The sequence below is a fragment of the Ochotona princeps genome, chromosome 13 (genome assembly GCF_030435755.1).
Source record: "Ochotona princeps isolate mOchPri1 chromosome 13, mOchPri1.hap1, whole genome shotgun sequence".
NCBI classification, from domain to species: domain Eukaryota; kingdom Metazoa; phylum Chordata; class Mammalia; order Lagomorpha; family Ochotonidae; genus Ochotona; species Ochotona princeps.
This window is the reverse complement of record NC_080844.1, coordinates 35,366,275-35,392,690: the sequence shown is the minus strand read 5'-3', so window position 1 is coordinate 35,392,690 and position 26,416 is coordinate 35,366,275. Positions and strand designations below refer to the sequence as shown.

At 40.9% G+C, this 26,416-nt stretch overlaps 1 protein-coding gene across 2 annotated transcripts in view; it reads right to left on the bottom strand.

Annotated features, from left to right (window-relative positions):
* Positions 1-1,034: 1,034 nt before the first annotated feature.
* The window catches only part of ADK (adenosine kinase), a 467,734-nt gene continuing 442,352 nt past the window's right edge, over positions 1,035-26,416 (bottom strand). For both annotated transcript variants that reach the window (XM_004583503.3, XM_004583504.4), the window contains exon 11: positions 1,035-1,424. In XM_004583503.3, coding sequence (XP_004583560.1) covers positions 1,300-1,424 — 125 coding nt within the window. In that variant the 3' untranslated portion in view covers positions 1,035-1,299. The remainder of the gene's footprint in view (positions 1,425-26,416) is intronic.

The following is a 26,416-nucleotide window of genomic DNA, read 5'->3' as shown; positions in this document are numbered from 1 at the left end:
GCCGCTGGACTCGAACTCAGCATGCTGGTACTATCCTGGTGCCTGCAGCCTGCTGAGACTTCTCAGTTCCCCTAATCCCGCGAGCCAGTGTCCCTAAAATATCTCCTCTCAAACGTCCATGCACAGATCCTATTGGTTCTTTCAGTGACCTTAGACATAGCAGTTACTGTCCCAATTGTTTAAAATCATAAATTCATTTTACTTTTTATGATGTTCATACAGCTGAGGGCGATGCCTGCCTATGTGGACCACCAATTAGGGTGGGGCGGGTCGAGGAAAGGGGGAGGGTGGAAGAAGCAACAGCCTCCAATCTCCTTTTTCTCTTCTGGTATCTGGGGAATTTTAGGCTAATTTTTAGAAATGAAACACCGTCTCAAAAATTGGTCTAAGGTCTTACAAAGGAAACTAAGTCTGACTCCACAGGTGCTGCCATAGCATTTTATTTTCCTTATAGGAGTGACTTAATGGTTTCCAATATTTATTTTTAAAATGTATTATATTGCTCTTCTCCCTCATTCTGTTTTAGGACCTAGTACTACATAATGATCTTTCCTTCTTAGTTGGCTGAGCACACGGCAAAGACAAACAAAAACAAAAACAAAACTCCTATATGGCAAAGTTTTATTTATATCAAATTAGAGAACAAGATTTTGATTTGAATATTACCACTTAAAATTTGGCAGATTACTTAATTATGCAGTTTTTTTTTACATATTTGAGTATATACTGAAGAGATGATTTGGAATAGCTTGGCAATAGAAGTATTTCTGTACCTTATTTGACCACTTATCATATGTATATCTGAGGTACATTTATGTCTGTATATGTGTACCTGTGTGCAGTTATACACACACACTCCTAGATTAAATGTATTTATATAAAAAGCTAAAGATTGCTGTGTGAGGATTAGTTCCCTTAAAAAAATCTATCATATTAAATTGCATCTGCATTCAAAGCAGAAATTTAAAAAAAAGATCAATTTACTAAATACACACAAATTTACAAAGTAATTGAAAATGAAATGGAAATTTGCGTTGAACTGTTATATTCCTGTCTAACTGACATTTAGAAGGCTCTAACAAGCTAATGGAAATTAACACCATATTGTAGGTTACCGACAGACTAAAGGTTCTGTGAGCCTTCCTGCATCCTCTAAATTAAGAATGAACATTATTATGCTGGGAAGCGATGGCAGATAATTTTCTCCTTTATTAATGTGGGAATTCTGGGGAAGCAATCAGGGCAGTGTCCTACTCCTGCTGGGGGCTTGGGCTTTGCTTTTTTTCCCTCTCTCTTCCATTACTGGAAATCCGGCTTCTCGGGAAAGGTGCAGCCTGTCCGCCTGATAATGACGCTTGCTGCGTAGTGGCCTGCGCGGATGCATTCCGTTAGAGGCTTATCAGAAACCAGTTGAGACAGAAATCCTAGAAAAACAGATGAAAAGGAAGAGCATGAGTTTTGTGGAACAGCACTAGAAATGTCAGAAAGAGCAAAATACTAAGTACCCAACTCTTGCTCCAACCGGGACGGAGAAAGCTAATCCTCCAGGGATAAAAAGGTGCCCATAACAGCAGACTCCTCCCTTCATATTTCCCCTACAGACCTCAGGAAGGGACATGACAAATGGCCGTCAGGCCAATCTGGTCTTTCTAACCCTAACCTGACAAGTTGCCAATTCCCTTGAGACTAGAAGTCCTTCCACATTGCTACTCCGGTCTATGGCCAGCATTCTATCATCTGCATGTCTCTCTGAGTACAACTTTGAGAGATGAAAAGTCATAAAGGCATGGCAGTTCCCTTTCACTCCCAGACGTTAACAGTGAAATCATTTCTTTTTTTTTTTTTTAAAGATTTATTCATTTTATTACAGCCAGATATACACAGAGGAGGAGAGACAGAGAGGAAGATCTTCCATCCGATGTTTCACTCCCCAAGTGAGCCGCAACGGGCCGATGCGCGCCGATCCGAAGCCGGGAACCTGGAACCTCTTCCAAGTCTCCCACGAGGGTGCAGTGTCCCAATGCATTGGGCCGTCCTCGACTGCTTTCCCAGGCCACAAGCAGGGAGCTGGATGGGAAGTAGAGCTGCCGGGATTAGAACCGGCGCCCATATGGGATCCCGGGGCTTTCAAGGCGAGGACTTTAGCGGCTAGGCCACGCCGCCGGGCCCTGAAATCATTTCTGTAGTTAATCATCACAAGGATCCATTTGACATAATTAATCTGTGCCTACCCAAGGGAGACTCAAAGGAACTAGATTTATTTTTCGTTCAGATATAAAAACAAAGATAAAATATACAAATCAAAATTTCAGATAGTGTACATCAGGTACAAAAGACTCATGAATGAGGGGAAACACATGAGGGAAAACATGAAACTTCTGTACTTTACAGTCTAACGAGACAGCCAGGCTGCAGCACCCAGAGGTCACCCAGAGGCGTAACTGAGCCAAGAAGTTGTCAACACTGACAGTCTTCAGTGGGGGAGGGACAGAGCAGGTGAATGAGCAAAAAAATACAAATGCTCCACATCAGGAATCACAGAGGTGGCATCATTATCAAGTTCATCTTAGATATGAATCCTCTGTATTAATGTACCATATAGATCTATACTAAAAGGATAATTTTGAAGCATGGATTACATTAAACATACAGCAAAGGCAATTTAAATTTACTATTAAATCTATATTTTATTGAAATGGCATTGAATACAGACATTAAAAGGATAATTAGGAAACGCTAACAATGAAAGCCAATACTGCTGACAAGTTCAGTGAACAGAATAAATTTCTCGAAAGACGTAAACTGTCAAAGTTCACTTGAATAGCCTGAACAGTCCTGTAATATTTGTTTTGTATTTAAAAGTTTTCCATCAAAGAAACTACAGGTTTAGACTTGATGTCTGAGGACTTCTACCAAATATTTTAGGAAGAAAAATATTGATGCTACAAGAAAACTGAGAAGGGAATGCATCTCAAGTCAGCCTGGGAGGCCAGTGCTGCCCTCATAACAGCCCAGCACAGACCAAAAGCACAAAAAGTCACCCGAGCAATTGCATTAATATATGTGAAAGAACAAATGATGATGATGATGTGAGGTTTATTCTAGTAATACAAGTTTAACACTGAAAATTAATCAATGTAATTTATCAGATGACCTAAGAAAATAGCAAGATTATCTTGATAGATGACAGAAAAAGTATTTAGTAAAATCCAAAGTCCATTCCTAATAAACACTTTCATTAAATTAGGAATAGGAGAGAACTTTGTTAACTTGACAAAAGGACTTAAGACAAATCACTAGTGTCATTCTTGAAAGTGGATAGAACGTTTTCCTGTTAAGATCGAGAATAAGGCAAGAGTTATAAGATCTGGTCTAGTGGTTAACGCAATGGATAAGATTTTGTATTCCTGGGCCAGCATTGCCAGGATCCCAAATAAGAACACGTTCAAGTCCTGCATGTGCAACTTCTAATCTAGCTCCCTGATAATGGTTTTGGAAAAGCAGAGGGAGGTGGCCACAACTGGGCCTCTGCTACCCATGAGCGAGACCTGGGTGGAGCTCTTGGCTCCTGGCCCTGCACAAACTAGCAAGGCCATCTGGGGAGCGAACCAGCAGATGGAAGATTTCTCTTTCTTCCTGTAACTCTTTAATCAAACGCTAAAAAAGACTCCATGTCCCATATTAGAGTGCCTGAGTTTGACACACATTGTGGTTCCTGATGCCAGTTTCCAGCTGGTACAGACTAAGGCATGGTGATGGTTCAGGTGGTTGGGTACCCTCCATTAACATGGCAGGCCAGATAAAGTATCTATGTCTCTGCTTTGGAGAAAGTCATTTAAAAACAAAACAGGCGCTGTTTTGCAGAGTGGTTAAGATGCTGCTTGCGATCCTTACATCCCACAACGAAGCGCCTGATGCATGTGCCAGCTTTGCTTCAGATTCTACTTCCCTGTAAATGGACACCCTGGGAGGCAGCAAGTGATGGCTCATGTCCCTGGGTCCCTGCCACCCACAGGGGATATCTGGACTGAGGTTCTGGATCCTGGGTTTACCCTGGCCCAGGCTGGATTGTTGAAGACAATTGGTGAGTGAACAGTGGATGGAAGTTTTCTCTCTCAACTCTTAAATAAAAAATAAACAAAAAGAAGACAAGAATTTTTATTCTCTCTTAAAAAATTTACTTGTATTGAGAGGCAGAGTTACTGAGTGAGGAAGAGAGACAGATATTCTAGTTGTTGGTTCAGTCTCCAACCAGCCAGAGTGGAGTCAGTCCTATGTCAGAAGCAAGGAGCATCTTCTGGGGCTCCACGTGGTGCAGCGGCCCAAGCATTTGGGCTGTCTTCTGTTGTTTTCCCAGGCACTTTAGCAGGGAGTTGGATCAGCAATGGAGCAGCCAGGACTTGAATCAGCACCTATTTGGGATGCTGGCACCACAAGCGCAGGTTTTAAACCACAGTGCTGATCCTAACAGTGTTTATTCTGGCCATTGCGCCTGCTTGGGGAGTGAATCAGCGCTTCCTCTCTGTCTCTCCTCTTCTCTGTTTATCTGACTTTCTAATACAAATAAATAAAATAATAATAATAAAAGAAATAGAAGGGATTGAGATGAAAAAAAAAAAACTGAGGATCACTGACCAAGTGTTAAGAGCAGTAGTGGTGGGCCCGGCGGCGTGGCCTAGCAGCTAAAGTCCTCGCCTTGAAAGCCCCGGGATCCCATATGGGCGCAGGTTCTAATCCCGGCAGCTCCACTTCCCATCCAGCTCCCTGCTTGTGGCCTGGGAAAACAGTCGAGGACGGCCCAATGCATTGGGACACTGTACCCTCGTGGGAGACTTGGAAGAGGTTCCTGGTTCCCGGCTTTGGATTGGCGCGCATCGGCCCGTTGCAGCTCACTTGGGGAGTGAAACATCGGATGGAAGATCTTCCTCTCTGTCTCTCCTCCTCTCTGTATATCTGACTTTGTAATAAAAATAAATCTTTAAAAAAAAAAAGAGCAGTAGTGGTGACACCTGTTTGGAAGCCCACAATGCAATCCATCATGGAGTGCCTGCAAGTTTTTGCTACCTTCCTTCCAGTCCAGGCTTCCGGCTAATGCACACGCTAGGAGGAAAACAGATGACTCAAGTCCTTGGATCTCTGCCAACCATGTGGTGGATCTGGATTGAGTTCCAGGCTCCTGACTTTGACGTGGCATGGTAGGAGTACACCTCTCTGCCTACCTCTCTGTGTCTAAATAAATAGAAAATTAAAAAAAAATCAAAATGGCAAAAGTGTTGAACGGATGTTAGATACCTGGGAGAGAACAGATGATAAGAGAAACTGTTCTCCACCCACACTTCCTGCCTTCCCCTAGGCACGGGGCAGCCTGAGCTTGGGAGGGCAGGAGGTGAAGGTTAATTGCAAGGCTGTGTTATAAAGACCTGCAGAGAACATTACAAGAGATATATGTCCTTCCTCTTCTACCATTCTGACCACACAGACTTGGCCCAGGCAGATTTGGGGACTGCTCTGTAGAAGACAAAATAAGTATTCCTGACCAAAGAATAAAATTAAATCAGTTAGGAGGATGATGTATTTTGAAGACATTTGCTTAGGCTGTGAAATCACTCTCTCAGGAGGTTATGTGAAAGCGTTTTATCACTGGGCTTTCAGGTAACAGTCAAAGGTCAATGGTAGCTTTGTGCCAAACGGTGCGTCTAACACGCTCACAGCCCGCACAGCGAACGGGGCAGATGCCAGATTCAGAGTCAGATCAGCTTACAATGGAAACACGGTTATGAGAAGCCTTGCAAGCAACAGCTGTTTTCCTCGTTCCTGCTGCTATGATCACTGTGAGAAAGAGAAAAGCTTATGTTTATGAAATATTTTTGTGGAGCCCAAGTACCCGCATCCTCCTTCAGAGAGGAGCAGCTGACGGATGGAGTGGAGTGTTCTGAAGTGTCATTTGCTCTGACAAGGGGAAAACCCGGATGCTGACAACAGCTAAGAACTCGCTCCCAGGGGAATATCATGTTCAATGATCTTGCTTTAAAAACCAACTAATATGATTTACAGCTATTTCATAGCCAGTTATAAGTGGAACCTTCAACACGAATCTTAAAAGTTGCATCAGATAGGTTAAACCAAGAAGGCTTATATTGAAAGAGCCGTGCAGAATTCTTTCATGATGTGAATAAACATCACCAAGATAGTATTGTGTAAAATATACATGACATTTGTAATTCCTGCCATTTTAAAATGTATACTTCACTGGCATTAAGGACATTTGTAAGGTTATGCAAAGATCATCTTGATATGTTTTTAGGACTTGCTCATCATCCCAACAGAAACACTGTAACATTAAGCAAAAAGTCGCTACCACTCTTTATCTCAGTGCCTAGTAACTGTTATTCCAGCTTTTGTCTCTGTGAATTTGCCTATTTTCGGGACCTTGTGTAAGGAAGAGAGCACATTTGTTCTTTTGTGTCTGCTTTAGTTCATGTAGCACAATGCTTCCCGATGTAACTTTGGATTTTCAATTATCAAGTGCCTGAAGTATATTTTTTTAAAATGTTACTTGAAAAGAATTTCAAATTTAGCCAAATGTTACAGCAATAGAAATGCACAAAAGGCACCTGCATATCCTCTACCAGATGCACTTATTGGTAACATTTTGCTTCATTTGCAAGCAATTCTTTCTCTGCGAACTATTGGAGAGCAAGTTACATTTATCATGGCTTTTCAACTCGGAATATTTCGGTGTGCCTTTTCTGAGAATAAAGCCATTCTCCCACACAGACACAATCTGGCTATCAAGTCTGTTAATCTGCTCATACTCCAATTTTGTCAATTACTCAGCGATGTCCTTTGTAACAACTTGTCCCTTCAGAATAGAATCTATCCTAAGATTTAGCTATTATGTCATTTTAGTCATCTTTAATCTGGAACATCTCTTTAGTCTTTCTTTAACTTTTGTGACATGGATGTTTTCTTTAAAAGATTCATTTATTTATTCAAAAGGCAGAGTTACAGAAGGCAGAGAGAAAATCTTCCTTCTGCTGGTTAACCATCCAGATGGTGGAACAGCAAGGGCTGGGATGGACTGCAGCCAGGTGCCTTGAGCTTGGTTTGCTTCTCCTATGTATGTGCAGGGACCCAAATACCTGAACCATCTTCTGCTGCTTTCCCCAGCACATTAGCAGGGAACTAGATCAGAAGTGGAGCAACCAGGACTTGAATCAGGACGCATAAAGATGCAGTGCTGCAGGCAATGGCTTAATTTGCTATGCCACAGCATCATCCTTTGGAAGAATATAGTCACTTCCTCAGCCTCTTTTGAATACACTGATTTCTCACTTGGGGGTTGTCTTATAATTCCTCATGATTAAACCAGATTATGTGTTTCTGGCCAGAATATGTGTAGTGCGGCCTGGTGCAATGGCTCAATGGTTAAATCCTCACCTTGCAAACCCCAGGATCCCATATGGGTTTCAGTTCATGTCCTGGCTGTTCTGCTTCCCATCCAGATCCCTGCTTATGGTGTGGGAAAGTAGTCGAGGATGGCTCAAAGCCTTGGGACCTTGCACTCATACAGGAGACCTAGAAGAAGCTCCTGGCTCCTGGCTTCGGATCAGCTCAGTTCAAGCTGTTGCAGCCAATTGGAGTGTAAACCAACACTCCTTCTCTCCTTAAACTGTATTTCCAATAAAAACAAATAAATCTTAAAAAAAAAAAACATGTGGTGTTCATCTGAGAGTATCATATTTAGAGTACTGCATGTCCATCTGCTACTCACTGGTAATACTATTTTTGATCACTTGATCAAGGTATGTTCCTATTTGTTCATTGCAATAGCAAATATTTCTTGCCTTGCACCTGACAAGCCGTCTGTAGACAAACAATGTAAGACCACACAAATAGACTGCACCTCAGTACAGTCCCCAGACCTCAGCCACAGTTGGAGTCCATTAACGGTTCTGAAATGAGGCAACCCCTAATGCAATGATTCCGCATCTCCTGACACTATCAGCACGCGAACATCAATAGAAGCAACAGTTCATTACTGCTTTTCCTGTTCATTATTATTATTTTGTAAAGTTTTAAAATTATTATTTTAAAGATAGACTGCAGGGGGAGAGAGAGAGAGAGAGATCGATCTTTTGGAACCAGTGTTGTAGGCTAGTGGTTAAATTCTTGCCTTGCATGTGCCAGGATCCCATATGGGCACTGCTTCATGTCCTGGCTGCTCTATTTCCCATCCAGCTCCCTGCTTGTGGTCTGGGAAAGCAGTGGAAGATGGCCCAAAGCCTTGGGACCCTGCACCTGCGTGGGAGACCTAGAAGAAGCCCCTGGCTCTGGATCAGCTTAGCTCTGGCCGTTGTAGCTACTTGGGGAGTGAATCCACGGATGGAAGATATTTGTCCCTGTCTTTTTCTCTCTCTGTAAATATACCTTTCCAATAAAAATAAATAAATCTTAAAAGAGAAAAAGAGAACTCTTTCATTTATTGGTTCACTCCCTAATGGCCAGAGTTGGGCCTATCTGAAGCCAGGAGCCAGCAATTTCTTCTGGATCTTATATATGGGTGTAGGGGCCTAAGGTTCTGAGACACCCTCTACTGTTTCCAAGGGAACCAGATAGGAATTGGAACTGCCAGGACATGAGCCAGTACCATATGAATACTAGCTCTGGCAGGCAGAGAATTAGCCTATTAGGCCATTTTCTGGGGCCAAAAGACAATTTGAATTAGCATTTCTGGTGATCAGGACATAAGAAACTGTGTCACACTTTATAAAAAATATAAATTTGGGTGAGTGTCGTTTTAATAATTCACTTCTGCAAGCATCAGTATATCTGTATTGTTCTGAAATTGTTTCCCAAAAATACAGCATAAATACATGCCAGTAACAACAGGTTTATCTTTTCACATATTGTCAGATACCTTTTATACATACTGCAGCACAATGTTTTTATAGAGCTAAAATATTTCAAAGGACTTTAGCGAATATATATATATATTTCGTTATACATATTTTGTCCTAAATCCTCATTTTATGTTTAATTTAAATTATTATACAAATCTAGGTAGTATAGTACTTTGCTTACCTGGCAATATATACAAAAGCATATGTGTTAAAAATGGATTTTAAGCCATATAATTTAAAAGTTAGGGAAAACTAATACTGTGAAATAGATGGAGCAATATATCTCTAAAATCTGACACCACAGCAGCTTTCCTGAACACTCATGTTATACCTATAATGACCTTTCAGCTTTCACCAACAGCCTGTTCAGTTGATGTTTCAGAAATAAAGGAGAAAAATACCTTTGGATTGCAGAGATAATTCTCAGTATGATAGAAAATGTGCAAAAAATAAAACAGCAGAATTAGGAAGTTAACTAATTCATAGTTCTATTTCTCATAATAATCAGTGCCAATGGGAGCTGTAAGATGGACATATGACTATGTATGGGGAACTGTACTATGGTAGTGATATAGGGGAACTCAGTGAGGGGGGGAGGGAGTTAGGGAGGGGTAAGGGAACTCCTAGGGTCTATGGAACTGTATCCTAAAATGATAATAATAAAAAGTAAAAAAAAATGTTTAAGAATTGCAAAAGAAGAAATACATTTGAGGACTCTGTATATAGAAAATCTCCATATAACTTGAACTAATGAACTAAACAAGTGAGTGTGGTAAGATTGCTGGATATAAGAAAAATATACAAGTTCAATTATTCATGTGGAAATAACAGCAGCGTGTCGGGAAAATGTTACTTGGTAAAAAGTACAAAAGCAACACAAGTTACACAGCCTCCAGCGAAGAAAATTAAATATTTTTATCAAAATATGTTATAAAGGCTCAAAATGGAGAGATATGTCAGTTACTTGGATATGAAATCATATTTAAAGCAGAATCAGGGCCCGGCGGCGTGGTCTAGCGGCTAAAGTCCTCGCCTTGAAAGCCCCGGGATCCCATATGGGCGCCGGTTCTAATCCCGGCAGCTCCACTTCCCATCCAGCTCCCTGCTTGTGGCCTGGGAAAGCAGTCGAGGACGGCCCAATGCTTTGGGACACTGCACCCGCGTGGGAGACCCGGAAGAGGTTCCAGGTTCCCGGCATCGGATCGGCGCGCATCGGCCCGTTGCGGCTCACTTGGGGAGTGAATCATCGGACGGAAGATCTTCCTCTCTGTCTCTCCTCCTCTGTGTATATCTGGCTGTAATAAAATGAATAAATCTTTAAAAAAAAAAAAAAAAAAAAAAAAAAAAAAAGCAGAATCAATTACCAGCTCACAAGGTTTTGAGGAACTTGATAAATTAACTCTTACATTTATATGAGGGGCCGGGGTTCTAGTGCAGTCAGTTAAACTGCTATTTGTGATGCTGCAATGTCATCAGATTGACAGCTGAATCCTGGCTGCTCCATTTTCGATCCAGCTCCCTACTAATGCAGCTGGTAAAGCAGCAGACAGTCCAACTGCTTGGGCCCTTACACCCACATGAGAAACCAGGATGGAATTTCTGGCTGCTGATTTCAGCCCAGTCCAGCTCTGGCTGTTGTGACAACTGGGGAGCAAACCAGCGGATGGATGGATGATCCTTCCTTCTGAAATTCTACCTTTTAAATATAGAATGAAGTACATAAATCTTTACAAAAATAAAATTTATGTGGAAAAACCAAAGGATCAAGAATAGCCAGTTACTCCTGAGAGTGGGACTTGCCAGAGTCAACACTCATGTGAATCTTTAGTAAGAAGTTCAGTTTTTATTGGCATAGATGCAAACAAACGGTGCAGAGCAATCTACACAAACGGGGACACTTGAACTACAACTGAATTGGCACTGCAGACGCATGCAGAAAGAATGGTTTATCAGCAAAGCAACATTCAGGCAACAAGTTTTCAATTTAGAAAAATAAAATGACTTCATTCCACATTTTTACAAAACAATTCCAGATGTACTAAGGAATTGTGAATCACAAAGCTGCAAAGACTTTTAGAAGCAAATAATAAGTATCAATATCTTTATCATCTAGTAGTAGGAATAAGTTCTTTAATAATAAACGCACACACACAAAAAGCACAAACCATAAAGCAAGACTGGAAGTTTCAGCTGGGCTACAATGACAATTTTAGCTTCTGAAAAGATGTACTTATTTACTTTGCCTAAAAATTTTTTAAACACTCAAAAAATGTTTATTTATATTCATCTATGTAAAAGGCAGAGAACAGGAGAGACACCTACCGAATGTCTGCAATAGCCAGTGCTGGACCAGGCTGAAACCAGAAACCTTCACCACCATCCAGGTCTCCCACAGCGCTGGCAGGGGCCCAAACACTGGAGGCATCGTCAGCTGCCGCTCAGGACGCAGCAGTAGGAAGCTAGACTGAAGTAGCGCAGTTGACTCAAACCAGCGCTCCCATACGGGCTACAGGTATAATAGGCTGCAGCTTCATCTGCTGGGCTATAATGCCACTGTATACACTGCACACCTGCTGACCTTTTTAAATTTGATTTTTTAACATTGTTTACATAGTTGAGAGGGATGCATGGCCATGTAGGTCTCTGCATAGGGTGGGGAGGGTTGATGTATGAATGAAGGTGGGTGGGATAGATGTTTCAATTTTGTTTTCTCCTTTGTCTGCAGGGGGGAATGGGGTGAGGGGCACTCCTTGCTCTCAAGCTACATCAGTACCTGGGGATGGGGGACAGTCATTTGATGATGTCTTAGAAACCCCAATGTGGGGAAGAGTGTTTTGAGGGTGTTACTTGAGTGGCTTTGATGGTTCTGAGACATTGTTGGCTTTGTTGAACCAGGGTTGGGAAAATCTTTCCATGGTCTATCGGCTGACTAAATCCACCTTAGTAAATCCACAGGCCCAGACACTTGCTGCAAAGCTTGGCAAGGAGAGGGGTGAAACCTGTTCTTTCTCTCCTCTGATGAGGTCTCAACATATCCTGCTGGCCTGGATAAACTGGCTGTTATGTCATTTACATAGACATCAGCTATCAAACAGGGCCAGACATTCACATGCACTCCAAGGTCAACCATGCATACTGTAATTCTCCCTGAGGCTGGAAATAGCTGTTACTTTCTAAAACATTACTTACTTTGCCATCTGAGAGGCAAAGAGAGAAAGAGAGATAGTATTCCCATTTACTGGTTCATTTCCCAAATGTCTGCAATAGTTGGGACTAGCAAAGTTGGGGATGCAATTCAGGTTTCTCATTTAAGTGCAGGGTCCATGTGAGGAGACTGGAGTTAGAACCCAGAGGCAGGTACTGAACCCAGGCACTCTGAATGGGATGTGGGTATCTACCTGTAGCCCAAATGTTTACCCCTCAAAAGGCACTTATTGAGGGAGAGGGAGAGGTGCTGTGTTGTACCTCAGGTTAAGTCACCGCCTGGGATGCCAGCATATCATTTAGGTACTCATTCAAGTCCTAGCTGCATTACTTTCAATTCAGCTCTTTGCTACTGCTCCTGGGAAAGCAGCAGAAGACAGCCCAAGTACTTGGATTCCAGTAACCTCATGGAAGACCCAGATAAAACTCGTGGCTCCTGACTTATCAGGCTGGCTGAGCCCTGACCATTATGGCCATTTGGAAAGTGAACCCGTGGATGGAAGACCTCTGTTAGTATGTCTCTCTCTTCTTTCTCTGTAATTTTGCATTTCAAGTCAATCAATTGGTCAACCAATCAACGTTTAATAAAGAGGAAAAACCAAACTGTGACTTTTTTTCTGAATGATTATAAAGGGTTAGTATTCAGAATATATGAGAAAAAGTGCACACACAAAGATAAAATTTGCTAAATGGGCATTGAGGAGCAATATAAGTTGTTCAACTTCTGTAGTGATGAAAGAAAATGCAAGTTAAAACTGTAACAAGACGTTGGTGTTATGATGCAGTGGATGAGGTCACTGCTTGTGATACTGACATTTCAAATTTTTGGAGTCTGCTAAGTTCCTTTGCAGATGTCACTCCTTTTGGGTTCTTCTGATATTTCTCATAATTAGACTCAGACTTGAGATTTTAAAATTAATTTAGAGAGACAAAGACACAGAAAACAGGTGAGACAAGAGACCTCCCATTCACTGATTTATTCCTCAAAGGTCCCCAACAAGGTGGGCCAGGATGAATCCAGGAATTCAGAATCCAACCTTGGTCTCCTCTGTGGGTGGAAGGAACCCAGATACCCGAGCCATCACCGGCTGCTTCCCAGGACACACATTAGCAGGAAGTTGGAAGGGACAGTGAAGCTGAGACTTGAGCCAAGGCAGCTTCTGTCACGGGATGTGAGCCTCCCAAGCAAGGTGTCAAACACCTGCTCCTGGACTATGGGTTAACATTTCTGTTGGGACATCACAGGAGAGTCTCTCTCAGGGTGTTCCATCCAGGGATAGCTAGTGTTGTCCCATGACTGGTGATGGTTGACTGCTTTGTTAAATGATGTCTATCACATTTCTCCTTATCAAAGTTATATGACTTATGTAAAACAAGCTGCCAACTGCAGTATGGGAATAGCTAAATCCATGTAATGGAATAACATAAACAGGGAGATGGAAGTAAATTAGTATGTGCTGCTATGGAACAATTGCCAACACAGGAGTATGTGAAAAATCTAGAGGAACAGTAAGCATAGTATTCTACTATTATTTGATGAAAGACTGGAATATATATATTTATACACAAACTTGTACAAGCATAGAATATTTATGGATGGATTCAACAGAAACTAACAAGCAGAGCTGCCTCAGAGATGGGAATTGGAGGATTAGAGGAAGAGTCATACTTATCCTCATTTTAGAAATAGATACACAAACACATACGCACATATCCTCTTCATATTTTCTACAATTAACAGGCATTACTTTGGTAATAAAAAAGAACATTAGAATCATTTTCCCATGTCTTTAAATATTCTTAAAGACTAGGGCTTAAATGTGGATATAATGTCATTTATTTAATCTTATTATAGGCTTTTTAGGTTGCTCTAAAATTTTTACTGATATCAATAGCATTGTGATGAATAACTTTATAAATATTTTTATGACACTACTCACTGTGCACATACTTAATTTCTTTAGCATAAATTTCTTTAAGGGTAATTTTAATTTTTCAAGGATTATGTGTACATTGCAAGAAGTTATTTTCAAAAAGATGAATGCATACTACCAATAGTGCTCTTGCTATTAACAAACTTGCACTGGATAATCTGAAAGGTGGAAGAATCTTGTTTCAATTTCCTGAATAATCTGTCACAGTGGGTGAAGACTTTTTCTTATTCTTATGCCCATTTCTTCATTTGGTGAGTTGTATTATGAAATTTTTTACTTATTTTTTCTTTGTGGTATTTTTCTTATTTCACTGTTTTAAAAGAGAAATTTCCAGTTTGTCTATATATGACTCCAAATACTTACTAATCATCTGTGTTTTCTTTTTATTATATAGAAGTATTGGTCTTTAGTTAATACTTTTTTCCATTGAATTTAAGTTTAGCATTATATTCCACACCATGATCAGATAAAATACTAGCCATATTTTCTTTTTAATTTATTTAGGGTCATTTAACTATTCCTTTGGAATCATTTTGGCAGTGGTCAAGCTTCATTTTTCCATAACAGTTGTATTTTGCTTCATGTTCAACTACTTATATAACCCATCCTGTTTTTATTGTTTTAAGACAATTTTATGGTCAAATAATTTTAGATTTATGAGAAATGCAAAGGATAGAGTAGTTCTCCTGTACAAATTATTTTAAATCCCGACTTTAATAAACTGCTAAACATGTTTCCTTCCATTCTTAGACTTCAGTGAGAGTTGTGGAATACACTATAGAGACATGTTTACTCAAACAGTGTACGAAAAGATGTTCCCAGAGTTTTTATTTTTGTCTTGTTTGCTATTCTCAGCAACTAAATATTCTACAACAAGCAACATCACTTTTGTAAGTCAATAAACATTTCTTTAAAACCCATAGGACATTTATCTACTCAGAAAAATAAGAACAACCCGTTCAGAGCTTTAGCTAAGTGATACTTCACTCTTAACAGTTCTCCACTTAACACCCTCGGAGTTCATTAATGATTGAAACCACCTGGGACAGAGCTTTCCATAAAGTCAGTTTAAGTGCAGTGAAATTGGTCACTCTAGTTAGAAGATTCCTCAAGGACATAAAAATCTTTACTATTTTCTAGATTCTCTTATGTTTAAGTAAAAACTGGCAGTGTTAGAGAAGGTAACTTAGAAAGTTTCTAAGGGAATCTCAGCATAATCTTTTCTCCTCCCCAAAGTGGAATCATATGTAGATGTTGTGTGACAAGTAAATCTATAGGCATCCTTAGAAATGGATTTTTAAAAAAGAGTTATTTACTTATTTTATGGGAGAGCCAGATTTACAGACGGAGAGACAGAGGGGAAAATGTTCTGTCTGCTGGTTCACCCCTCAAGTGGCCACAATGGCTAGAGCTAAGCCAATCTGAAGCCAGGAGCCTCCCAAGCTTTTGAGCCATCCTCTTCTGCTTCCCCAGGCTACAAGCAGGGAGCTGGAATGGTAAATGGAGCAGCTGGGACACAAGCCGACACCCATACGGGATCTTGGTGCATGCAAGGCGAGAATTTAGCCACCAAGTCACTGCACTAGACCCTGAAATGGAAATTTGATGACTAATATTTTCCTAACAGAGACTGTTAAGAGAATTCTTGACAGAATTAAGCAAAAGAGACCACTACACGTGGACAGTTCATTTGTTATTAATGAAAATAAGCATTTTGGTAAGAACTATGACTGGTCACAAGATACAAACCTGTGACTTAGTATCTCAGGACCATGAAATCACTGAAGGTGGCAACACAGACATAAGCCCAAACCCAAAACGCTGGCAGAGGGAAATACATGGAAGAAACTTTTCTATTTGTATGTTACTTTAAAACAAAAAAAAATACTTTTTTTTTGGAACAGCTTTAGCTTTATGGAATAAAAGGGCAAAAGTACTGAGTTCCCATGTACCTTGTTATTCCTGACCCTCTAGTTTCCCCTATTTTTAACATCTTACATTAGCATGAGACACTTGTTACAAGTAATGAACCAGTACTGACATATTACCACTGTTGGTTAACTCCCCAAAGGACTGCATGGCTGGGGCTGGACCAGGCCATAACCAGAGCCTGGAAAGAAACTCCATCAGGGTCTCTCATGTGGGAGGCAGGGATCCAAGTACTTGGGTTATATCCCGCTGCCTGCCAGACAATTGGATTGGAAGTGGAACAGCTGGGACTCAAATTGGTACTTTGCTATGGGAGGCTGGCTTCACAGGGAGCAGCTTAACCCACTAGTCTCTCCATGTCTTTTTGTGGCATGACGGCTCATTTCTTCTCTTTTCAAAAATTTTAGCCTAGTTTAATGTGATAATAGCTTATACTGCTAAGTATCTAGAAGGTATTTTCTTCTCTCTCTTTTATAAAGTTCATTTCTTTTTATAGATCACATACATACCAGTGTCTGGATATACCATAGCTTGTGTGTCCACTCACCTTTGGGAGGACATCTCAGGTACTTCCGAGTGTTGTCAAATAAGAATAAAACTGTTGTGAACACTGTGTGGGGGTTTTGTATGTACATAAAGCTGTCAATCATTTGGGCAGTCAAGGACTCTTTCTGAATAACACGGAAAAATGTTTCATTTTATAAGAAACCATCAGATTGTCTTCCAAAGTGATTGTATAATTTGCATTTTCAGCAGCAACAGTGCTGTAGACCCTCTGCACACAGGCCACACACACCAACTCAAGATGTTTGTGTAAAATGATTAGAATGAATGAAAGGATTTTCCAATAAAAACTCTTAATATTTACTTCAACAGAAAAACAATGCCTGTTTAAAAGTGTATATACTATATCCCAAACTCACTTAACTAATTCCAGGAACTTGGTCAACTTATGTACTTTATTGTGTCTTTATTGCCTTCAGAAAGTTACATAACTCACCTTGGGTTCTGTCAGCATTCTCCACAGCTTTTATTCTAATCCTTGGGGACTGGCTGAAGGCATCCAATTAATTATTTGCAAGCCCAATTGTTACAATCTTACAATTTCCTCACTGCCTCTATCTCTGGCCCCACCCAAGCTTATTCAATGAAGTTATCAATGTTCTTTCTATATGAGTAATATCAAACCACCGTGTAGAATGGTGACAGGTTAGTTACACAGTTATTAAGAGAAATTGTGGGAGTAGTAACCGAAGTCATCACGTATTTACCTTTGTTCTTACAGGCATTCTCATGTAATTAAAGCAAACTTGATACATTCTATAGCAAGTAACAATTTGAATTTATTACCCGTTTCCCTGCACACAAAAAATTGCTGTCAATCATTTCTGGGCCAAGCTTTTTTTTTAATTCTTAATTTTTCTTTAAATTCTTTATTTTCTATCTTTAGTTACATACCTGTTTATCTATGTGCTCTTTAAACTGGCCTGCTTAAATTGCTTTCATCCTATAAAGTCATGATACCTATGCCACATGGGGCAGTTCATGTAAAAGTTTTCTCTCCCCTATTATTATTATTATTATTATTAATGTTTATCTACTTGAAAGGCAAAGTGATGAGACGGGGAGAGGTAGTGACGGGGTGAGAAAGGGGAAGAGAAAGAAAGAAAAAGAGAGCTTCCATCTGTTGGCTCACTCCTGAAGTGGCTGCAACAACTATGGCTGGGCCAAGTCTAAGGCAGGAGTCAGGAACTCCAACCCAGTGTCCCACAGTAGGGCAGCAGTGCAAGTTCTTGGCCTATCTTGTGCTGGCTACCCAGGCACATTTGCAGGAAGCTGAACTGGAAGCTGAGCAGCTGCGATTCTGTTATGAGATGCTGGTATGCAAGCAGGGCTTAACCCATTGTGCCACAATGCGGGCCCCGAAGCTCTCTAAAGGTTATATTTTTATTATGTATAACTTTTGAGGAAAATTAATTAAAAGAAAGAAATTAAAAATTTAGTCTAAAATCTCAATTTACTGGATTCATGACACTATTACTTATTTATTTAACAAAAGAAAATAAATCACAAAACCCCAGAATACCTCAAAATTACTCTGGCTAAAGTCATTGTCCTGAACGCGCCGGGATCCCATATGGGCGCCGGTTCTAATCCCAGTGGCCCTGCTTCCCACTCAGCTCCCTGGTTGTGACCTGGGAAAGCAGTTGAGGATAGCCCAAAGCCTTGGGACCCTGTACCCATGTGGGAGACCCAGAAGAGGTTCTTGGCTTCGGACTGGATCAGCTCCAGCTGTTGCAGTCACTTGGGGAGTGAATCATCAGACGGAAGATCTTCTTCTCTGTCTCTCCTCCTCTCTGCATATATCTGCCTTTCAAATAAAAATAAATTAAAAAATTGTTTGATACTAAAGTAGACATCAAAGATTTCAAGATGGATAACCTATAGTGTGTGTCCTTGAGATTTTTTTAAGCTATAGGAGAGAAAGCCTCACACATACTTTAAAAACAGCAGGACTTAGTTTGGCGATATCAAAATGTAACCTTTTGTGGAAGAGGATATAAGCTGAGTCCATAACAAGTAGCATTTTGTAGAGGAAATGGATATTGTAAGCAGAAGAAAAAGCAAGGTCTGTTGACGGAACAAAGGACATTTGTGGAAACCAGTACAAGTCAGATGAGTTGGAGGAACGGAAGCGGAGGCAATTTGGGCACAGAATGACAAGGACATTGCTTGATGTGATATGAACTGTACACTGTAATCCACACAGAGCCAACCAAAGTCTCTGAGCAGAGGTGACATGAATGGCTGTACTGCTGAGCAGCTATCCTTGGCAGACGTGGGGAGTATGAACTTCTGGGAAAGGGTTTGGTAACAGAGAGATGGCAGAGGCGTCTAATGCAATACTCTAAGAAGGGTTCTCAAACTGTGATCTTTAGTATGGCAGCACCTAAGCCCTTCCCAGACCTCATAAATCAGAATCTCTGGGACAGCGTTCAGCAATTTCTGTCTTGACAAAGTCCCCCCACTGATCTGCTGCATGTTGAAGTTTGAGAACCACTATTCTAGCTGACAGATAACAATGGTAAGAAAAATAAACAGAGTGATTTCACGGGAATGATGACAACAATTCTGCGGCTTCGAGCTGAGCGAAACACATAGAAAGTGACATGTGGGACATGTCCCAGACTCAGTTCATGTCGACTGGGCTTCCCCAGAGGTTTTCCTTGCCTTCCTTGTAGTAGAGCTACTTATTGTCCATTCCTGCTTGATGTAGAGGCATTGGAGCAAAGATCCTAGGTAAGACAGGAAAAGTTTCTGATATTTGGTACTCTGGATCTTCCACTTGGAAGTTTGGCAAGCTACATCTAAGACTGAGAGTGTGTGATCTAGGGTTACTAAGAATAGTGACAACAATCAAACTGGTGATCTACTGGAGAACTTCCACATATTACAGGAAATCATGACTGACATCTGTGACTTATATATCACTGTATATCTATAATTGATATGTGTTGTATGTGTATGCCTGAATTTTAAATAACAGTTAAGAAAAGGTGGCCATAAGCCATCATTCTCTCTGTTACTGAGTCAGTCACAGACATAAGCTAGCATGGGTTAATCTTGAATCAATGTGGCTTGGTATTTAAGTACAGCCTATACTGCTGTTTCCTGATTCACTCCACCCCTTCTGACAACATTCTGCAATACCGCATTCCTAGACACAATGCCCACAGTGGTTTTCATTTGATGGGGGGAAGGCAAATCTGTTTGCAGCAGTTCATGTGACTAATGTACTCATTTATTTAACTAATATTTACTGAGTATCTACTTCTTCCTAGGCACCATGCCGTGTCCAGGGGGTATACTAGTGAATAAGACATAAGTAGTCTTTATTCTCCGGAAGTCTGTGTTTTAAAGGGAGAGACAGACAAAAACAAGTAAATAAGCAATACAGTGATTCCAAAGTGTGTTAAATGTGCTATTAAGAAAAAGGACTGTGCAGCAGTATAGGATAGCAGTGAATAGACTATGTTAGGGTGGTTAGAGATGACTTAAAGAGAGCATCCCAGGCAAAGAGAACTCCATCTGTGAAGTGTCAAGGCATAAAAGAATAATATGGCCAACGCATGCAGGGAAAGGTGAAAGAGGCATGAATTCAAGATGCAAGGTTAGAAGATCACACCAATTGTTTTTAGATCACAATAGGAGCTTACATTATTGGTCTGTGTGCAATGAGAAGTCACAGTAGGATTTTAAGCAGGGGAATAAAAAAATTTGATTTCAAAATTTTTTTTTTGCTTTTATGCAGAAAATGGAAAAACTGCCAAAAGAATGAATGGTTGGAGATAAATTAGGAAAGTACTGCAAGACATAGAAAACAGGCCTGAACTAAAGTCATGTCAGAGAAATAGAACTAGATGACTCTGGGGTATGAGAACTTGAACTATATCCCTACAATCACATCAAGGAAGTCACTGAGGGGGGAGTGCTGTAGCGTAGTGGACTGGAACGTCACATTCCACACTCCAGCGCTGGTCGGAGTTTCTGATCCAACTCCTTGCTAATGTACCTGGGAAGTAGGGGGATGGTTCAAGTGCCTGAGTTTTTGCCAACCATGTGGAACAACCTGATGGAGTTCCTGGCTTCAGTTGGCCCAATCTTGGCTGTAGTGGACATTTGGTGAAGGAATCAGTAGATGGAGGATGTCTCTTTCCCTTACACTTTCAAGTAAAACAAATCTTAAGTTAAAAAAAAAAAGGACTCAGAGGGAGTGGGTACTTTTTCTACAGTTTAAGGCATTGCCTGGGGTGCTCCCTGCTTGTAGCAGAGGAAGTAAGCTTGACCTTGCTGGTTCTGCTCCTGTTTCCAGTTTCTACCTAACACGTACCCTGGGAAGCTGCAGGTAATGGCTCAAGTCTTGGTCCTTGGTGTCTGTGTATCTGAGTTCCCGGCCCTATTTTTTCAGTCTGGCCCTGGATTGTTTTTTTTTTTTTTTTTTTTTGTGGGTATTTGGGGGGAAATGAATATGTAAATGGAAGTTTTCTGTGTGTGTCTGCCTCTATTTTTCTGCTTCTCAAGTAACAGTTAAAAAAAAAAAACTTACTAAAGGTTTAGATAGGAAAAGGAAGGATCAATAACAGCCCTAAAGTTTCTTTCTTGTAATATCCCATGTATTCTTTGTAGGTGGAACATACAGGGAGTACTTTTAGAATGGCAAGAATGGTGCAGTGGCATAGCTAGAAAAGCGGCTGTCTGCAACACTGGCGTCCCATATGGGTTCCAGTTCAAGTCCAGGCTGCTGCACTTCTGATCCAGATCCCTGCTAGTGGCCCGAGAAAAACAGTGGAAGATGGCCCATGTGTTTGGTCCCCTGTCACTAAAGTAGCACACCCAGATGAAGGTCCTGCTCCTGGATTCGGGCTGGATGTTGGAGCCATTTGGAACTGAACCAGCAGATAAGAGGTCTCTCTCTCTCTCTCTGCTTCTCTGTCTCTCTTTGTAACTCTGACTTACAAATAAATAAGCAAATAAATATTTTAAAAATATATGATGTAAGGTCGGCAGAAACAGAAGAACAATAAATGTCCTTCGGGACCAGTGAGGAGAGCTTTCTCTGGTCCGAGCCTGGCTCCTCCTCTGGACCCCCGCCCTCCCTCGCAATGACCATAGGGGTCGCTTCAAAAACCCCTCACAGCAAACAAACATTCATACAAACTAAAAAAACCTAAAATAAATAGACAAACAACAGAAAGTAGAACTTGAAATCTGACAGGAAAGAAAAAATATATATATGATGTAGATAAGGAATACAAACATATATGGTTACAGAACCCATCCATCCTTTATCAAGAATAGTCACTTCATACCCGCCACTGTTGAGGAGGTGAGCTCACATGTCTTCTGTATTTAAATCAACCTTTATGATAAACTTGATCAGAGGGTAGGCATCCGTCCCAAAGGCAAAATACTTACAGTTCTCCCCCTGTCTTATTTGTAACAATGCACATAAGAAGACAAGGAGCTAACCTAGCATTTTTTCTCTCTCAGGAGTCAGAACATAAAGCATGAACACCCTGGGAAGTTGCTCCTGGGGCCAGAAGAGACAGACAAGCAAAGCAGGTGAGCAGCATTAATGAGCAAAGCACTGGAGTGGCCATCCACAAATGTCTGTGTCTGAGGCTGAGAACTGACTGGAATCTAGAATCACCTGCTCTGGCTCTAAAACCTGCCCTGTTCTGGCTTTTTAAAAAAAATTTCTTTGAGATTGTCTCTTACAGTAAGGAACACTTAATGATTCCTGGGTATACATGTGGGGTTGAACTTTAAAAAAATTACCTCACTTAACTTCTGTAATAAATCCAGTGAGGTAGGAACTCATTATCCTCACTTTCATAGATGAGACAACTAAAGCTTAGAGAGATGTTCAGTAACTTGTCCACAGTCCTTGTCGTGCCTGGTTTGTGTTGGGACTGGGTAATTTATAAAGAACAGAACATGATTTTATCACAATTCTAGAGCCAGCAGGGTCCATGATCAAGAGGCCAACGTCAGATGTCTGGTGATGGGCTTCCTCTTATATCCTAACAGAGCCCTAGAACCAGTGAGAACAGCATTGCACGAAACCCTTTCTAGAAGGGCCTTCCTCTCACCGAAGGGGACGAATGTGCATGGCCTCCTGGTTCTTACAGGCCCCAACTCGGAATACCATTACCTTGACAAGGCCAGGATTTCTGAGGGGGCCACATTCAAGCCCAAACAATCCCAGGGTTAGTTAATGGCCATATAGGCTTCAAACTCCCACCGTTTAACTGAATGTATTAAACATTATGTTATAATGTCTTTAATGCGTGTGTATGTTCCTTATTTGAAAAGCTTCCTCAATTTGACACAGATAAAATGAATTTCTTATTTTTTTAACCAAAAGAGTCAGATTAAACAATGTTTTGAAGCAATGGCTGCCCTGGTACACCCTGCCCTCTGGGCCAAGAAGCTCTCACACAGCAGTAGATGCAAACAAAACAGAACAGAATGAATTCAACGCCTGCACAGGTGTTTTGAAATGGACATACAAAATATCACATATTAATCATAATCCCATATCTATTCTGCTTGAAATAAAAGGATTTAACCACAAATATAAAAAGTTCATTTCTGTTTCTATCTTTTGAAAAATAAGAAGAAACAGCTATAGTGATGTCCTCTCATGTAAGAAAATTTTTTAAAAATTTAAAAATTTATTCGGGCCCAGTGCCGTGGCCTAGCAGCTAAAGTTCTCGCCTTGAAAGCGCCGGGATCCCATATGGGTGTTGGTTCTGGTCCCGGAAGCTCCACTTCCCATCCAGCTCCCTGCTTGTGGACTGGGAGGACAGTCAAGGATGGCTTGAAGCCTTGGGACCCTGCACCTGCATGGGAGACCCAGAAGAGGATTATCTGGGCTCCTGGTCTCGGATCAGTGCAGCACTGGCCGTTGTGGTCACTTGGGGAGTGAATCATCAGACAGAAGATATTTCTCTCTGTCTCTCCTCCTCTCTGTATATTTGGCTTTGCAATAAAAATGAATAGATCTTTTAAAAAAAAGGATTTATTAATTTATTTGAAAATCAGAGCTACAGAGAAGAGGAGAGCCAGAGAGAGAGAGAGAGAGAGAGAGAGAGAGAGAGAGAGAATGAATCTTCCATCTGCTGGCTCACTCCCTGGATGTTCTCCCTGGCTGGGATGGGCCAGGAATGTCATCTGGATCTCCTACGAAATATCTGGGCCACTTTCTGCTTCTTTTCTCAGCGATTAATGGGGGACTGCTGGGTCTGTAACCAGCACCCGCATGGGATGTTGGCATTGCAGGCAGCGGCTTTACCTGCCATACTGTCTTACTGGTCCATTTAACAAAACAGTACAACTTATTTCACAGTTTAAAAATGTAATTCTTGGGGCTAGTTCAATGGATCAGCTGGTTAACCCTCTACCTGCAGGCATCAATATTCCATGTGGACACAGTTTGTGTCTCAGCTGCTCCACTTCCCATCTAGCTTCTGCTTGTGGCCTGGGAAAGCAGTGGAGGATGGGCCAAAGCCTTGGAACCCTGTACCAGTGTGGGAGCCTGGAAGAAGCTGGCTTCAGCTCTGGCTGTTGAGGCCTTTTGGGGAGTGAACCAGTGGATGGAAAAATCTTTCTTTGTTTTTCCTTCCGTGTATAAGTTTTCCTTTCCAATAAAATAAACAAGACTAAAAAAAAAAAGATTAACTCTTGGGACTGGCATAGTGGGGAAGGCCCCCACCTGTAATTCTAGTATCTCACATGTGCTCCAGGTCATGTCCCAGCTGTTCTGCTTCTAATTCAGCTTCCTGTTATTAGCCTGGGAAAAGTATAAGATGACAAAATATTTGGACTCCTGCCACCTATGTGGAAACCTAGCTGAACCTCTTAGTTCCTGGCTGTTTTCTTTTTTCTTTCTTTCTTTTTTTTTTTTTTAAGATTTGCTTATTTTTCTTGAAAGGGCAGATTTACAGGGAGAAGGAGAGACAAAGATTCTCCATCCGCTGGTCCACTCCACAGGTGGCCATAATGGACAGGATCCAGGAGCCTCCTCCAGATCTCTCACATGAGTACAAGGTCCCAAGGCTTTGGGCCATCCTCTACTGCCTTCCCAGGCCACAAGTAGGGAGCCAGATGGGAAGTAGAGCAGCTGAGACACAACTGGGACACGACCCTGTGCCAATATGGGTTCCTGGCAAATTCAAGGCAAGCATTCATCCACTAGGCCATCCACTGTGCTGGGTCCCGCCCAGTTTTGTACTAATCTTCCTGCTAATGTGCAACCTGGGAGAAAACAGATAATGAGCGCAGTATGAGTTCCTGTGATCCACATGAGAGATCTAGATGGAGTTTTAGGCTCCTGGATCCAACCTGGCCCAATCCTGGCTATTGAGGGCAGGTAAGGAGTAAACTCAGAAAGAAAAATTTCTGCCTCTCCTGTCCGCCTTTCAAAAAAAAAAAAAAAAAAAAACAACAACAAAAAAACTAACTTAGAGTGAAAACTGAGGTAAAATATCTTAAAAGTCTTTCTTTAATGAAATTATTTATAAATGGTGACACTGACAGTTTTATGTGTCTAGGACATGTTGCACCAAAAAAAAAAAAATGTAAGTGCTATAGAGTTGCTAACTAGATAACATTTTCTACAAATACATGTTTTGAATTCTTTTATAATTGTGTCACTATTTCTTGAAGGTTTATTTCTTAAAAAAAAATCTAATGCATTTCTTTTACTGCTATGTGTATGGATCAGTCTTTTCACACCAGTTTTAATTCTATTGTGTTACAGTGAGAAATATCTGAAAAACTCGTGGCCATTAAATTCAACACTTAAGAAATCACAATGCTGAAATCTTATTTTATCCAAAAGCACCATTAAAGGTGTCTGGCTAGTATTATTAGAAGGAAAATTTAATAAGAGCTAATTAAGCCATCAAAGACCCAAGTGGTTAACAGATTTTAGGGGTTAAGTTTCTGGTCCTCCTAATTATCCTCTGATGGCTTTACCTAGTGTTTCACAGCCATGACAGATGACAATGAAAACTGCAGTGAAATTCATCTGCCCTGACACTGTGCTAAGCACCAACCTCTCCCTCTCCACCTAAAATCAATGCTCTGTTTGAGGAAACACGTTTACAGCTTTATTAGGATGTCTTGCTTGTTCTGTAACAGCTACTTGAAGCCGTGGTAACAAATCGACTCAACTCAGTTAAACCTAGAGAGCTGGGTAAGAGGCCCATCGATAAGGTTGTTATAAAAATAAACTGCAGGAGATCAGAAAGCCGGAGCAAACAGTCTGGTAAATGTCAATATTTTCCCTTCCAGAGAATGACAAATACAGCAAGATCATGTGGAAAGTCTTTCTTTCCCCTCTTATAAATGTTTTGTGTTTCTATTGGATAAAACATTTCTACTTTATGTGCAAAATTCCTCGGAATGAAAATTACACTTCCTAATTCCCTTATGTATCTGGAGCAGGAAGTTGATATAAGCATTTAATCATTTTCATGCCATCTCAGATTCTTTATTTTCCTTCATATCTACAGACACATTTTGGTCTTCTCTGACTTCATAAAATAACCTTATTCAAGTGACAAGGAATACCTGTGGGGGGACTGAGTCTTGCTTTTTTTTCATTAATAAAACAAAGCTTTCATCAGTCTTCATTTGGAAGGTCATATCAGTGGAATGTACATTCTTGCTATAATATCTGTGAGGCTGATGTACCTTCATAATTAGGCCTTTCATGTTCTCCCATTTAACAAGAGCACATATTGTTACACGGGTTGCACAATCTCCTGTCTTGGGGTGTGGGGGCATATAAAGTCTGTTCCTAATAGGGAGCAGACACAGTGGGTTTAGCTCTTCTGAACAAGGTCTCACACAGCCCCATTTAGATGTTCACAGGTT